Raw genomic sequence first — 16,380 nt, forward strand, 5'->3', positions numbered from 1 at the left:
TCTCTGAATTCTGAATTTCAACATGGTATCATCACCATTGTCTAATCGACTCCGATCCACCACATCTCTTCTTCCTGAAACTTTCTAGGGTTTTCTTGAATTTTCTTACCTCCCAAACAAATCACTGCTTCTTTGATTTCTTCATTTCTTTCCGCAATTCAGCAAATCTTAATATGTCGGCTGCTGCGAATTCCTCCGATTCTACTTCTCCATCTCCTGCAAACCTAATTCCACTACAAATCTCCCTTACAGTGACATCTTCAACCCTTCGATCATGTCGATTGGATCGATTTCCATTGCAAATGTTGCTGGAATGGTTCCGATGAAACTCAATCGTCAAAACTATATCACTTGGCACAGTCTCTTCATCCCTGTTCTGAAACGCTTCAAGCTTCTTGGACTCATTAATGGCGAAGATCAGTGTATTCCTCAATTTGTTCGAAATTCCTCTAGTGATTATGTACACAATAATTCTTTTGAGACCTGGTGCGAGCATGATCAGATTCTGACTATTTGGATCAACTTAACACTATGTGAAGACCTTCTTCATTGACGATTAACATGGAAGACTCTTGCTTTCTTTGGTAGTCTCTTGAGCGGCATTTCTCTGGTGTTTCCCGCACTCATGTTCACAGTCTTCGATCGAAGATCCAAACGATTCAAAAAGGTAATTCTTCCATGACCGACATTCTGCATTCCATTAAAGATATCTCTGATAAACTTGTTGCTTCTAGCGAATCTTTGTTTGAATATGATCTTATGGCATACATCTTATCTGGACTTCATGATGAATATGAGTCATTTGTTGATTCTATTGAGACTTGCAATGAATCTATGACTACTGATGAACTTCATGGTCTCCTATTGAGCAAAGAATTCTCACTCTAGAATTGAAAAACCAGAGCTTCTTCCTCCTCAACTGCACTATTTCATGCTTATGCTGCTTAATCCACAACTTCTAGAGTCAATTCAAACAGAGGCAACTGGAACAACAATTTTCGAAATCAAAATTGTAATCGATCTAATCAGAGTCGTAATTTTGGGGGAAACATATCTAACAACTGGAACAACAACACTTCTAATGGTCTTCTTGGTGGTCATTCTCGCCAGAATTTTGGTCAATCCTCATTCTCTGACCATTATGTGCAATGCCAGTTATGCCTTCAATATGGTCACTAGGCTTCAACATGTAATCGTCTCTCTCAATTTGCATTCCCCTCAGCAAATTCTTTCACTCAAGCTCCCACAGCAATGTCTGCCATGACTTCTTCTGCACCTCTTAGCTATTGGCTTACTGATAGCGGTCCATCTCATCATGTCACACCTGATCCCTCCACACTCAACTCTGCCATTCCTTATGCTGAAAGTGATCAACTTTTTGTTAGAGATGGAAAAGGTATGTTTATCTCTCATACTGGTTCTGCTATCATTCGCACAAAAAATGCCTCTTTTCGATTGAATGATGTTTTTTTAGTTCCTCAAGCTTCTCATAACTTTTTATCTGTTTACAAGTTTGTCTATGACAATTGGTGTTCCTTGACATTTGATCCTTTTGGGTTATATGTCAAGGACATAAGAACGAGAAAATGCTTTTCTAAGGCCCTGGTGAAGGAGGCTTATACCCCTTTTACTGGAATGCTTCTAATGGTGTTTTTGGAATTGCAATCTCTCCAACAGCTCTGATGATTGCTAAGACTGACATTCATATCTGGCATCGAAGAGTTGGACATTCTTCTAGGGGAGTTTTACATTCTGTTGTCAATAAGAATAATCTCCCTGTAATTGGGTCTGTTAATAACTTGTCAATGTGCACTGCATGTCAATTGGGGAAAGCTTTTAGGCTCCCATTTTCAACTTTACCTTGTACTTCCACTAGACCACTTTAGCTTATTCACACTGATGTATGGGGTTCATCTCCCATCTCTTCTTGTACTGGTTATAGATTATATCTAATAATAGTGGATGATTATACTAAATATAGTTGGCTTTATCCCCTATATTTCAAGTCAGATGTATTCTCTACTCTCAAGACATTTCTTTTAAAGATTCAAACTCTTCTTGACTTCAAATTTCAAAGTATAAGGTCAGATTCAGGGGGTGAATTCTTGAATAACTCACTCCAAGGTTTTCTTAATGATCAAGGCATCACCCATCAGTTGAGTTGCCCTCACACTCCTGAGCAAAATGGGTGGGCCGAGAGAAAGCATAGACATGTTGTTGAAATGGGTAGAGCACTATTATCTCAAAGTGGTTTACCTACAAAATTTTGGGTTGAAGCTTTTCAAATTGCCATCTATCTCATTAATCGGTTGCTTTCTCAGTCTTCAATGGTCAGTCCTTGGGAACTTGTGTTTCATGCTTCTCCTAAGTATCACACACTGAAGATTTTTGGATGTGCTTGCTATCCATGGTTACAGCCTTATTCGAGTGATAAATTGGACTCAAAGAGTAAACAATGTGTTTTTATGGGTTACAACTTGAATCATAGTGGCTATATAGGTGCTTGGATCCTATCACCAATAGACTATACATCTCAAGACATGTTGTGTTTGATAAGTCTTTATTTCCTTACAAGCATCTTTCTACTTTGGTTTCATCTCCACAACCATGTTCACAGCAGCAATCCAATCCTCATATCTCTCTTTCTCTTCCACTGTCAGTGTTACATTATAAGAAACAACCAGAATCTACAGCTTCCAATTCTGAGCAACAAACATCTCCAACTATATCTTCTAGCACAGAACCATCTCCCACTGCTTTATCTCCATCAGACTCATCTCAGTCATCATCCTCTCATCCTCCCACTCTTGTCAATAATCATCCCATGATTACAAGAGCAAAGGCAGGTATTCATAAACCCAAGGTGTTCACTGCTACTAAATATAAACTCTCATCTTCAATTGATTCTCTTACCAAGTTGCCCCATACTTCATCGACTTTTCTTCAAGCATCTAAGCACTTTAATTGGATGGAAGCTATGCAATCTGAATTTCAAGCTTTGGAGTCTACTGGAACTTGGGAATTGGTTCCTAATAATTCCAATTATAACCTTATAGGCTGCAAATGGGTTTTTAAAGTTAAACACAAACCAAATAGTACCATTGAAAGGTATAAGGCAAGACTTGTTGCCAAAGGGTTTCATCAACAAGAAGGCTTGGACTTCTTAGAAACTTATAGTCCAGTTGCAAAGCCTAATACTATTAGGATCTTACTCTCCATTGCTGTTAACTATGATTAGTTTATACATCAATTGGATGTCAATAATGCCTTCCTTCATGGTCATTTAAAGGAAGATGTATATATGATTCAGCCCCCTGGTTTTGTAGACTCTTCCAAACCTCATCATGTTTGCAAGCTTAGGAAATCACTCTATGGTCTTAAACAGGCTCCTAGAGCTTGGTATGAAGCTTTCTACAATGCCATTCTTTCTCTAGGATTTTAGTCCTCATATTCTGATACCAGTCTCTTTATTAAAAGGGATGCTTTCATTACTTTTATATTGGTTTATGTCGATGATATCATCACTGGAAGTTGGTAACAATTTAATCTGTTGTTCTTTACATATTTTATACTAGTTTTATTTCGATTCCTTAATTATTTTCCATTGTTTCATTTTGCATTGTGCTATAGATTTTTGTAGAACTAAAAATGTCTGCATGTTACTTTTAGCTTAGGCGCTTGGTGGCTGTTCTCGAAGTTGGGACTTGATGGCCTGAATGTACGAGACTATCTCGGTTAGAACTGAGAACCATTTCGATGAAACCATTAGCTATTTGTATCAAACGAACTGCCACATTTATGCTATGTAATAGTATAATCGTGTTGATAACTTTTGGCTTACATCAATTGTTTGTTTTGAAACAGTTGTGGGAACATTTTTTTCGTCAACTGATACAGTGTGTACGTTGCAGGTTTGTCATGTTTTAGGTTTTCTTTTTCATTTAATTTGCACAATCCGCTTCTGTATTTGGATTTTCTGAGATATTATATCCACTTTATGTAGATTCTTCATTAAGATGAAACTCCTTTGCTGTACAACCTAGTCTTTGGGGAATGAGTTGTGAATGATGCAACATCAGTTGTCATGTTCAATGCAGTTCAAAAGATTGACATTAATAAGCTTAAGTGCCCAATTGGATGTTGGAAATGTGCACTAAAATCAATCATATGATGATACTTTACGGACATTTCACATGTTAAACTAATCTAGTTTAATATAAAGGGCAAAGATTATTGTTTGAAGCCGTCTCATATAAATGTTATATGCTTAACGATAAGTCCAAGGAATATGTAATTGAGAGAATGTGATCTAAAGAAGTTAGATTTATGAGACCATTCTCTTTCGTATACATATCCTAAACGTTCCTGATCATAGGATTGCCAATTGGGCATTGACAGTCCGTTAAGATCAGTACGTGTTATGTCTTCTCTTAGGTAGAGTGACTAGTCTCGAGTCATTGGTGTGACTGACACCAAGACAAGCATGTAGGTGCTCAATAGAGAATGAGTCCACTGAACACGATCAGCGAGGAGTTCTCATACTTATGTCACATGAGAACTCATGGTTGGGATAATGCAAAGTAGTCATTTGACCAGAGGCATCATAGTTGTCTTGTGGTTAGGTCCTTGATCTTTGACTATGTCAAAGTCACTCCATCAGAAGGTGTCCATGGCATAGTTGGGGTTAAGCCACTTAGCCATAGAGACAAGTGAATGCGCAACAAGGGATCTCTAACCTTCAAACCGTTTGAATGAGAATACTCTATGATATGATTAAGAATCTCTGGCCAGAATATGAATGAGATTTAGGAAGTCGTTCCAAATCACATTCAAGGTAATCATATAAGTAAAAGAATCACATTGGATAGTAGACATGAATAAACTATCAAACCAAACAATGTGGTCAAGAGTATTGTATTAGAGAAAAATCGTATTGCATTGTAATCCTAAACTGAATAGGTTATCCACATCTTCTGATTAGCTTGGGTAACCATGACATACTGCTAGGTGTCACTCATGGTTTGTGGAAGCCCTAAACGTGTATAAACTCTAACGGGAGAATTGAAAATATGTTTCAATTCATAATCGATTCAAAGAGTTCTAATCGCCCACTGCCTCGCTAAAAAGAACCAAATGGATCGTACACCGTGTAAGGTAGAGATTGAAGAAACAATGGAGATGAGTAAGAATAATTAAATGGTTTAATTATTTATGGCTAGGATTAATTAATATGTTAATTAATCAAACGAATATGTTCGTTATAGACCTCGAGTTAGTTTTGGGCCGCAAGCCTAATGGGATTTGAATGTCAAGCCCATTAACTCAAGTTGTATGACAACTTGAAAACACAAAGGGCTTAAAAGCCCAATGAACCCTTAAGGCCAACCATATAGAGAAGGGTCGGGAACTTGCTTTAATTGCAAGTTTGCCACTCCATTGTGAGATGGTATAAAGACAACTTTATAGCCATTTCATCATTAGGGTTTTCTTTAAGGAAATTGGAGAGAACACAAACTCTCCATTTCTCTCTAAGAGGCCGGCCACCCTAGAGGAACATAGCTAGCAATCTTCCTTTCTCTAGGTCACTCATCTCCTCATCAATGCTCTTCTTGGTGTGGAAAAACTAGAGGCTCTCTATTTTGGGAACTTGGAGAATCCTTTCAACCATCCTCCTCTAAGAAATCCATGGAGCTAAGAAGCAAGGAATGAAGGCCCTCTCCTTGGGTGATTAGCCTTTGCTTATACAAAGAGGAATCAACAAAGGTATAAGATTTCTCAACTCACCTTGTTCTTGATTTGAGTCTTGGTTCACCCTAACTACTAGGCTTTGAATTTCATGGGTTAAGTTTTGTTTTTAAGTGCATACAAGCATGATTCCGCCTTTTAATTGTTAATAGCATGCATAGATGTTGCTCAAATGAACTTGTTTTCACAAATATTTCCTTCACTGGACTTCATGTCATTGGAGATTTCCTATACTTATTCTTTACAAGAACTACTCTCGAAATTGCAATAAGTTTACCATTGGACCCATAATGGTGATATAATATCGCTTAAGTATTATTCAGAATACTAAGCTCACTTATCCGGGGTCTCAAATTGGTTTCGTCTTTTATTTTCAGTTTGGACTTGTAGCAATGTTAGAATCTCAGACACTATGATCTTAGTTGTAAAGAATAAATCAAAAATGGTGATGAAGGTTTCTGGAAAAATCTCAAAGAATTGCAAAGAGAGTATTCACATAGAAGGATGTTTGCATTCGTTCACTCTATCTCAGCACACAAGGCATGTGCGAGAATAATACCGTTAGAAGGAAAGATAAATTCTCTCTTACAAGATTCAATCTCCACCATTCATGTAATCTACCCTATAAGATAGCTACAAGTGTCAACACACATCACTAACTCTAAGATTACATCTTAGCTGTCCAATTGGAATGTAATCCAATGGCTCACATTTAAACTTGTCAACTAAGGCTAAATACAAAGTTATCTCAGCTAAAACACTTATATTTCAAAGCTCCCTTCTAAGTGTTGTGCTGAAATTACTCCAAGTTTTCTTCTCAGGTATTCAAACCGATCTTTAGCCAACGCCTTGGTAAAAATGTCTGCAACTTGCTCCTCAGTTTTACAATACAGCAAATCAATCTCTCCATCTTGCAATGCATCTCGGATGAAGTGAAATCTTCTGTTTATATGCCTTGTCTTATGATGATGCACATGATTCTTAGTTATGGCTATAACTGAGGTATTATCACATAGAATTGGAGTAGGCTCAACCTGTTCTTCACCAAAATCTGAAAGAACAAATCTCAATCAAATTGCTTGTGTGGTGGCTTCTGCTACACTAACATATTCAGCTTCTGCAGTGGATAATGCAACACTGCTTTGCTTGAGTGATGCCTAAGAAAATACACCTAAACCAAGATTAAATGCATATCCAAATGTACTTCTCATATCATCCTCGCTTCTTGACCAGTCACTATCACAGTAGCCAATGAGCATTGCTCATTTCCCTTTCTCATATGTTATACCATAATCAAGTGTGCCTTGAATGTACCTAAGTACTCTCTTGGCAGTTCCCATATGTTTTCTTGTAGAACCATGCATAAATCTTGCTAACAAACTTGCTGCAAACATGATGTCCGACCTTATGGCAGTCAAATATAGCAGACTTCCAACTATCTGCCTATATAACCTTTCATCAGCTTGTTCACTTCTATCTGTCTTTGATAGTTTTTCATTTACTACAAGAAGAGTAGTAGCTGATTTGCAGTCTTTGAAGCCAAATTTATCCAGTAGTGTCTTTGCATATTTCTTCTGGTGCAAGAAAATGCAAGAGTCAGTTTGATCCACACCTAGACCCAAGAAGTGGTGCAACAACCTGAGATCAGTCATTTCATATTGTTTCATCATCTCAGTTTTGAACTTCTTCATCAACTCTTGTGAACTCCTAATATATATGATATCATTCACATACAAGGAGACAATAAGTATTCCACTTTCTGCAATCTTTACATATAGTGTTGCTTCACTATGACTTCTTTTGAAACCAGCCTTAGTAAAATAAGAGTTGATCTCTTCATACCAAGCTCTTGGAGCTTGCTTAAGACCATATAATGCCTTCTTGAGTCCGTAAAGTCCATCTTCCTTGTTCTTAACTACAAATCCAGAGGGTTGATCCATATACACCTCTTCATGTAATACTCCATTCAAAAATGCTGACTTCACATCTAATTGAAACAGTTTCCATCCTTTATATGCAGCCAGTGCAACCAATATTCTAATTGTGTCAAGCCTAGCAACTGGTGCAAAGGTTTCATTGAAATCTATTCCAAGCTTTTAGGAGTAACCTTTTGCAACCAATCTTGCTTTGTTTTTCTGCACTGAGCCATCAAGGTTAAACTTGGTTTTGTAAACCCATTTGACACCAATTACTGGTTTATCAGATGGTCTACTAACCAACTCCCAAGTATTCTTCTTCTCTATCATTGCAATTTGATTCTCTATTGCTTTTTACCATGCTTCATCCTTTGCAGCTTCTTCAAAAGTTTCAGGCTCAATGATGCACAGATTGCACTTTGCATACACTTCTGCAATACTTTTATAGTTGAGTAGAGTGTGATCGAAATCATGTGGACCTGAACCTCCACTTTGTCCTACAACATCAATTCCAACATGCGTTTCTTCAATATTCCCTAATGTCTCACCATCACCTTTTGATATCTCAGTTCAACATAAACTTGATTCACTAGTCTCTTTTTCTTTCTCAGTAAGCAGATCAGTAAGTGGAACTGAAATACTACATTCCTTTTGTGTACTCCAATCCCAACTTGCTACTTCATTGAATACTACATCTCTGTAAATGATAACTTTTCAAGATTCAACGTTATACGGTTTGTAGCCTTTCTTACAGCTTCCATACCCCAAAAACACACATCTTGTGCTAGACAAATCAAGTTTATGTCTTTGTTGTTCTGGAATGTGTGCATAACATAGACAACCAAACACCCTCAAATGCTTAAGTCCTGGCTTTCTTCCACTATATGCTTCAAATAAAGTTTTCTTGACCAAAGCTTTATTAGACACATATTTAAGACATACACTGCAGTGTTAACTGCCTCAGCCCAAAATTCCAATGGTATTTTCTTCTTAAACATCATACACATAGCCATTTCCACAATGTTCTTATTCTTCCTTTCAGCCACTCCATTCTGCTGTGGTGAGTATGCCACAGTGAGTTGTCTTTCCATTCCCATTTCTTCACAAAACTTGTTGAACTCTATGGAAGTATACTATCATCCTCTGTCACTTCTCAGTTTCTTCAACTTATACCCACTTTGTAGTTCAACAGTAGCCTTAAACTTTTTAAAGACATTGAACACCTCAAATTTGTATCTCAAAAAATAAACCCAACACATCCAAGTACAATCATCTATAAAGGTGAGGAAGTACCTATTTCCAGCCTTTGTAACAATTTGCATTAGTCCACAAACATCAGTGTGTACCAATTCCAGTGGAATAGTGGCCCTACTTGTTGTCTCTATTGGAAATGAATCTCTGCAATGCTTCCCAAGAATGCACCCCTCACTGACTTCATTTGTTTTCTTGATTTCTAGCAAGCCAAACACCATTTCTTGCCCCTGAAGTAACTTCAAACTATTGACATTCAAGTGTCCCATCCTCCTATGCCAAATCAAGGTTGACTTACTCACATATGCCCTTAATGCAATGTGTAAGTCTGTTTGAAGTTTCAAAGGAAAACTTCTGTTTCCTTTCATTGGTACCTTGGCAACCAAATTAGAAAGAGATGAGTCATCATAAATTTCAGCCTTATTATCTCTAAAAATCAGAAAGTATCTGTGCTCCATCATCTACCCTACATTGAGTAAATTCCTCTTTAAACCTGAGACAAGCGTCACTTCTTTTATATACCTTCTTCCCATCTTAGTGTCAATCACCAAACTTTCTTTTCCAATTACATTAACCAATTGTCTTGTCCCCATTTCTACTTTTGCAGTTATGCTTCTGTCAATATCAACTAGCACATCCTCTCTACCATTCATATGGTTACTACAACCCCTGTCCACATACCATACATCTTCAATGGACTTCTTATCAACTGCATTATTAGCATAGAACATAGTTGGTGTAGGAAGGACCTGAGTTGCATAATTTAGCTGCTAAGCACCACCTTTCTTGTTATTGCAGTCCTTTGCAATATGACCAATTTTCCCATAACAGTGACATTTGGGTTTGCCTTTAAGAAAGCATTCACCATAGTGATACTTATCATAATGCCTGCAAGGATTTCTAACACCTTCTGCAGCTACAATTTGCTTCCCAGATTGGTAAGCAGGTTTTTTATCCCACTTTTTAAATTTTGGTTTCCAATTCTTCTGGTACTGATTGCTTTGATTCCCAGAAAAATTGGCAGGTTTGGGGCTCACACTAAGACTTGCAAATGCTCTCTCAGTCTTGTTCTCATTATGTCTCTCCAATCTCTGTGCAAAACTTTTTAACGAGGCAACTACCTCTTGAACCTCAATCACATCTATATCCCTTGAATGTTCAATCATAGAGCATATGGAATCATACGTAGAGGGTAAACTAATCAACATTTTCTACACAATTCTCTCTCCAGACATTTCCTCTCCATAACTTCTCATTTGATTTATCAGATCAAACAATTTTGTAAGATAAACGGACAAAGACTCATCATCTTTCATTCTGGTATATTCAAATTCTCTAGGAAGACCTTGTAATTTAACACTTCTAACCTGTTTGTCACCATGGAATTCTTGCATCAAGATATTCCAAGCTCCCTTAGAATTTTCTTCATGAGAGATCCGAGGAAATATCTCATCGGAAACTGCTCCCTGAATCAGCCCCAAAGCCTTGGCATATTTCATGAGCTTCTCCGTGAGAGTTGTAGCATCACTCGATTCCTCCTTCTCCTTCTTCTTTGCATCAAATTCATCAGCTCCCTTCGAATCTGAGCACTCTACTCCTTTTTCAACAAATTCCCATAATCCATGAGATTTGAAGATCGTCTTCATCCTTATGCTTCAAAATTCATAATTCTCGCCATTAAAGATCGGCGCTCTTAGCTCACCACCTCCAGACCCTACCATGTTAGACATAGATCTTGCAAGCAATTTCTTCAAATTTCAAATCGTTTCCTTCATAGATTCAAACACCTAGAGTTAAACGATTGAACCTGGCTTTGAGGCCATGTTAGAATCTCAAAGACTATGATTTCAAGTGTAAAGACTGAATTGAAAATGGTGATGAAGGTTTCTAGAAAAATCTCAAAGAATTGCAGAGAGAGTATTCACATAGAAGGATGCTTGCATTCATTCACTCTATCTTAGCACACAAGGCATGTGCGAGAATAATACCGTTAGAACGAGAGAGAGATCCTCTCTTACAAGATTCAATCTCCACCATTCATGTAATCTACCCTATAAGATAGCTACAAGTGTCAACACACATCACTAACTCTAATTAGAATGTAATCCAATGGCACACATTTCAACTAAGGCTAATACAAAGTTATCCCAGCTAAAACACTTATATTTCAACAGGCAGCGTATGCCCTTAAAACCTTATGCTTCGGAAGGTTAGTAGCATATTCACAGATCCCTTGGGGCAAAGACATTTGTGATAGATGTTGTAGGAAATCTCATATGGTACCTTTACAAATCTTATTTTATACTCTCTTACAGGCATTCCAGCATCCGCGAGATTTCCGTAGTGGTTCTAATGGCTTATCTGTCTTACATGGTGGCTGAGGTTAAGGTGTACTTCCAACCAGAGGCGGAGCCACAGTGGGGTCAATGGGGTCGCACGACCCCTTGGAAGCCATGGAAATAACCTTAGAGGTCCTTTGGAGCTGCTGGTGCGACCCCTTGGAGCTGCTGGTGCGACCTCTTGGAGCTGCACACCACGTGTTCGATGAAATGTCTGAAAGAAGAAAAAGACTTCGGTTGCAGGTTGAAGAAGAAGGAAGGGTGGGTCAACATTTGTAACCCATTCTTTCTAGCCCGATGGGTTCAAGAATGATCCTATCTCAGACTGCATGATGACTGTGGTGGAGTAATCCTTCCAAGGCCTACCCAGATATGTTTGAGCTGTGAGATTACTGTCTAGCGCAGAGAATCTGCAATTTTGGATTGAAATGCCGGTGTTCTGATTCGGGTCCTTTTTGCCTTAAGCTGTGATGGTGTTGAATTGGTTTTCCATAGGTTGCCTGGGCTGGATGTTGCAGTCCTGGAAAACTACAGCTGCATTGCCGAAAATGAAGTCTATGGTGCCGGTGATGTCACATTCCCGATATGCATGCCGTTTCTGTTAAAAAAAAATTTCGCGCTGCGCGCGCTATCCTTATTGACCCCCCAAACATTATTTCCTGGATCCGCCACTGCTTCCAACACTTATAAATTTCATTGTACTTATGTTTCATCATGTATTCCAAGCTCAATAATTCATTCGCATGTGTGGGATTCTTCTCTTATCTGTTCTTGTATATTTTGGAGAAATAAACTTGGAAGCTTGTTTGTCATTTTGCCGTGTAGCTGAAAACCTCCATTAATTTTAATTGACATACAGCTGTTCGACCTGAGTGGAATTCTCACTGTTTTCTTCTGTGGGATTCTCATGTCACACTACGCATGGCATAACATCACTGAAAGTTCGAGAATCACAACCAGGCATGTATAATGTATGGACAGTTCATAGTCAATTCAAAAAGTGCCCATAACATCCTCTTGGGGACATCTGATAAAATTGAAACGATGCAAAGTTCCCATAATTTCCCAGCTACTTTGTCTGACTGCTCTTGCCCGCAAATTTTCAGGCATGTATTTGCGATGATGTCGTTTATAGCAGAAACATTCATATTTCGTTATGTGGGGATGGATGCTCTTGACATCGAGAAGTGGAAGTTAACTAAGTTAAGGTACTCTTCCTCCAGAATTTCTATGAAGTTATCGATTAACTTGTTGCGAACGCGAGGATGCTTAATTTGTAGGACAGCATAAGCAAAACATCAGCCTTTTCTGCCGTTAAATGTGAATTCGAGGGGTTCGATTTTACTTTCATACGGGGAGGGATTCGATGTTACCCTTGTTACAGGGCGGAATGAATCATCGAGCCTGCGGACTAAATTTGTGGACTTATAAAACCGTGTACATATTATTATGCGTATGTTGAGGTAATAACCAAACAGGGATTACACAGGTACATGTTTTCCAAGTGCTTCAAACGACTGCAATGAACCAAAGAAAATGACAGTTAGAAACCAGTGTAATCCTGTAAAAATCGACAAAATAATTAGCGCCGAGGAAGCTTCGGCATCTTACCGCGGCTTTCTCGTGGCGTTTTCACGACACACTTCTTAGGCAACGCCATAGCCAGCGCAGGTCGACCCCAATCGAAGGGAGGATGGACTTGAAGTTGCAGAAGCAGTGTAAGTTGACTTGGCGGACAACACTGCTAGTCCTTGTCATTGTATCTCTCCATATCACTCAAAGGAGCACATTTTGTTCTTGTATTTGGGGGTAGATTTATAGTGCGAGATGAAGATTGTTGATAATTTTGTGTCAAATTCTGGGTTTGTCATGTGAACAAGTTGGTAGGAACCGAGTCACAGGACGCCCAACCATTAATAAAGAATTGCAACTTCTTAAATAATGTTTTAAACAATCGATTCAGATATTCTACACTAAATTTATCTATAAGATACGCCGATAGAATTCAACTAAATAAATGGGTAAAACAGTAAAGGTAAACTCCGATATCGACTAAATAAATACATTCATTAACTGAAACGAGTTAAAGAACATGTGCTTACATTTGGTTCTGTTTTTTCTAGTGTCTGCTATTTTACAGTTGTTAGAAACTCCAGAAGCTGCACACTCTAAACCTAACAGGCCTAGTCAGACAAACCATGGCGCCATCGGCAAAATAAGACCTGCCATGAACCTTGGTACATTTTCATACCATCACTCTACTTACAAACATGACCTAAAGTAAAAATATGCTACATAACCGTTCGAAGTACAAGGAAATACATCAATTTCTCATGAAGGTTTAGCGCACAAAGTTATTGCGCCTGTGATCTGCAACTGCAATAAATGACCAACATTCAATCAAAACTTATGGACTGAGATTTAATACCTAATTAAAAGAAAAGAAGAAAGGAAGCAATGATGTAGATGAACGGTCAAAATGAATCTAACAAGAACTACAACGGTTAGTACAATTAAGAGTTAAAGAAGGAAAATTGCAACTAAACAGCAGAGTGATAAATTTAACATCCATGAACCTACTTGTAAACAACAAAACAAAAACGGACTATGAAAACAATGCCTACAAACCTATTATCATCTCCTGAATATGTGATGATGTTCCAAAATATCTGGTATTTCCAATGCATTGATGGTTTCACAACCAAAGATTTCTTGAAGCTTTGCATCACAATGTATAGCCATTTGATTTTGAGGATCCTGGAGATGTATTTAAACATTAGTATAATTGGTTTCTGAAGTTCGATTTACATTTGTGCTAGAGAACTTCAATTTAACAGTCGCTGAATCAAAATAAATTTATTATTTTCTATTTATTTCTTTATTTAGTTTGAGAATGTGGTGTCGGATTCAACCTACCTCCAGATGGTGGACCTTTATGTACTCCCAGATACGCATTACAACCTCTGACTGGATCATCTCCCTTACACCAGCACCAAAAAAATTTGCAAGTGCTTCAGATATTATCAGGGAAGGACTCGGTTCTGTACTTTTTGTTGCAGACTCCACAGCATTCTTTGGCACCTTGGGCTTCTTGGGAACTGCTGGTTCTGAGAGCACCAAAACATCTCCTTAGGCATGTATTATATTTTATACCCATACCACAAAACACATAGGAATATTGTGGCCCCATACACCCAGATAGAGGGAACTGTTACACCAAATACATACTTGATGGTTCGAGTGGAATAATATGTTTAGCAAGCAACTTGTTCATCTTAAACATGTCAGTACAGTCTGTCTCAAAAACCACTCGCAGCTCATCATTGCAAATAATTTTCCTCTTGTTACCGGGATCTTGGAGATTGTTCTTCCTTATGTAAGCCCACAGTTGTTTAACAATCTGAACTCAACATTAAATATAAAACAAAATAAAATAAAAACCCTCCCGGCCGATAATAAATCAACTTTTACGAATAGCACAAATGGATGAGCACGAACCTCAGTCCTTGGGAGAGTTGGGTGGCCAACAATGGCCTGAAGCTCAGGCGAAACACCACAAAGTTTGTTTAGACCTCCCGGGCCACCTTTTCTCTTAGCTTTAGGTTTAGCACTGCTTATAAATGATAAACGCACATAAATATTAGCCCAAACATCAAACTACCATTACGCACCTAACTTACTAGAACAACTACATCATGTAAGCAGCTCTCCCTACTAATTGCTTGCAAACCAAGACTTAAAATAAATAAAACTTGATGCAGGACATTCCAAATAGCTTCTGCAAACAAGTACACCTTACATATACCCCGCCAACACCGATACAATTGGAAACAGCATTGTACAGTAAGCCTATATACCCTGAATGCTCGGGGATAGCGAGCGAGAGAGCAGTGGAACTTCTCTTTCTCTTCGCACTTCTCAAGTTTCTCGATTTCCCATTCCCCAAATAACATAAAGCTAGGGAAATTCTCTAACTTCTACAAAGCATACTATCCATTTTCTTGCCATTGGTCATATTTCATTCCCCAAATAACGGAAAATTTTGACTTCTGCAAAGCATACTATCCATTTTCTCGCTGTTGCTCAAATTTTATTGAAAGCCAAACAACGGCTCAAAAATATGAAGGAAATGAAGTTTGGAAACAAAATGTGAATACCAATTTCCTTAAACCCTAATTTCCCCAAACACACAAATTGGCCAGGGGAATACCAATTTCGCGGTAAGCAAGCTGAGACATGGTAGAATTAACCAAACACAATACAACATGCCAAGCCCTATTGCATTATTCCCATCCCTCAATTTTCTCGGAAACCAAACAGAAATTATTCAAAAGCAAAAGAAAGAAAACGAACCTGTCCTTGGGCGTGTTAGAGCCTGAAACGGGCGCAGGAGCGTCGGTGCCGGGCTCTGGCTTCAGGAGTGGAGGCGGGGGCGGGGGCTGGGAGGAGAAGGTCTGGAAGGCGGAGGGGGCGGGGTGGTGGTAATTAGGGGGTTGGTGGAGGGCAAAATAGTCTTTGGGGTGCTGAGGCTGAGGAATTTGTTGGGGTTGGGGCTGGGGTTGAGGTTGGGGAGTGGGTGGGTGGGATCGGAAGAGGTAGTGGATCTGGGCCCGAATGAAGTCGGTCTTGTGGGAGAGGTCGAGGCCGAGCCTGGACTCGAGCTGCCGGACGACGTCGTTTAGGGTGGTGAAGGTTGGGGTGGTGGTGTTTGGGTTGGAAGTGGAGTCATGGATTAGGGCTTGTAACGCTTGCGATATCTCTTGTTCTGTCACCATTCTGATTCTCTCTCCTCTCTCTCTCTTCTCTCTTTCTCTCTCCGCTGAGTGCTGTTGAGAGCTTATCTCTTTCTCTCTCTTGGGTTTTGGATTTCAAATGACCGAACTGACCTCCAAGTAGTCAGGCGGTGACCTGTTTGAAAATCCACTGATGTGGTGTATCTCATCCATTCACAATTCGCCATGTGTCTTTTCTAGTAAAAAAAATTAGTGTTGTTTTCACAGGAAAAGGATCCTTGCGGGACCCGTGATCGTAATCGTGATCGTTCGTCGTATATCGTGCTGTTAGTTTTGGTTATGTACTATTTATATTTAATTTTAAATTTTAAATTTTGAAATAATTTCTGACCGTAC

General features: G+C 38.8%; 2 protein-coding genes and 1 non-coding gene across 3 annotated transcripts; 1 reads left to right on the top strand and 2 right to left on the bottom strand.

The window, feature by feature from the left end:
• Positions 1–738: 738 nt before the first annotated feature.
• LOC114824280 (small nucleolar RNA Z247) lies at positions 739–877 on the top strand. The gene has a single exon (XR_003772421.2). It is a non-coding gene; the product is annotated as a small nucleolar RNA Z247 (small nucleolar RNA).
• An 8,805-nt stretch (positions 878–9,682) lies between these two features.
• LOC139194762 (uncharacterized) lies at positions 9,683–10,558 on the bottom strand. The gene is made up of 2 exons (XM_070819668.1): positions 10,146–10,558; positions 9,683–10,061 (listed from the first exon to the last, which is right to left on the bottom strand). Exons 1-2 carry the CDS (start codon positions 10,556–10,558, stop codon positions 9,683–9,685), a joined length of 792 nt encoding a protein of 263 aa, XP_070675769.1.
• Positions 10,559–13,299: 2,741 nt separating this feature from the next.
• LOC103430100 (upstream activation factor subunit spp27-like) lies at positions 13,300–16,175 on the bottom strand. The gene is made up of 6 exons (XM_029100105.2): positions 15,605–16,175; positions 14,750–14,861; positions 14,480–14,651; positions 14,168–14,358; positions 13,880–14,008; positions 13,300–13,627 (listed from the first exon to the last, which is right to left on the bottom strand). The coding sequence occupies exons 1-5, from the start codon at positions 16,024–16,026 to the stop codon at positions 13,886–13,888; spliced, it is 1,020 nt and encodes a 339-aa protein (XP_028955938.2). The 5' UTR covers positions 16,027–16,175; the 3' UTR covers positions 13,300–13,627; positions 13,880–13,885.
• Between the last annotated feature and the right edge of the window lie 205 nt (positions 16,176–16,380).

This window comes from Malus domestica, chromosome 03 (genome assembly GCF_042453785.1).
Source record: "Malus domestica chromosome 03, GDT2T_hap1".
Classification (NCBI taxonomy): domain Eukaryota; kingdom Viridiplantae; phylum Streptophyta; class Magnoliopsida; order Rosales; family Rosaceae; genus Malus; species Malus domestica.

What these genes read in the sequence shown, in the direction of transcription:
- LOC139194762 (XM_070819668.1), bottom strand. Translation starts at nt 10,558, where the DNA reads ATGAAGACGATCTTCAAATCTCATGGATTATGGGAATTTGTTGAAAAA. An exon ending in AGAAGTTATGGAGAGGAAAT is followed by an intron (nt 10,062 to 10,145) that starts GTCTGGAGAGAG and finishes TGAACATTCAAG; the next exon opens with GGATATAGATGTGATTGAGG.
- LOC103430100 (XM_029100105.2), bottom strand. Translation starts at nt 16,026, where the DNA reads ATGGTGACAGAACAAGAGATATCGCAAGCGTTACAAGCCCTAATCCAT. An exon ending in TCTAACACGCCCAAGGACAG is followed by an intron (nt 14,862 to 15,604) that starts GTTCGTTTTCTT and finishes ATTTATAAGCAG; the next exon opens with TGCTAAACCTAAAGCTAAGA. An exon ending in TATTCCACTCGAACCATCAA is followed by an intron (nt 14,359 to 14,479) that starts GTATGTATTTGG and finishes TGGTGCTCTCAG; the next exon opens with AACCAGCAGTTCCCAAGAAG.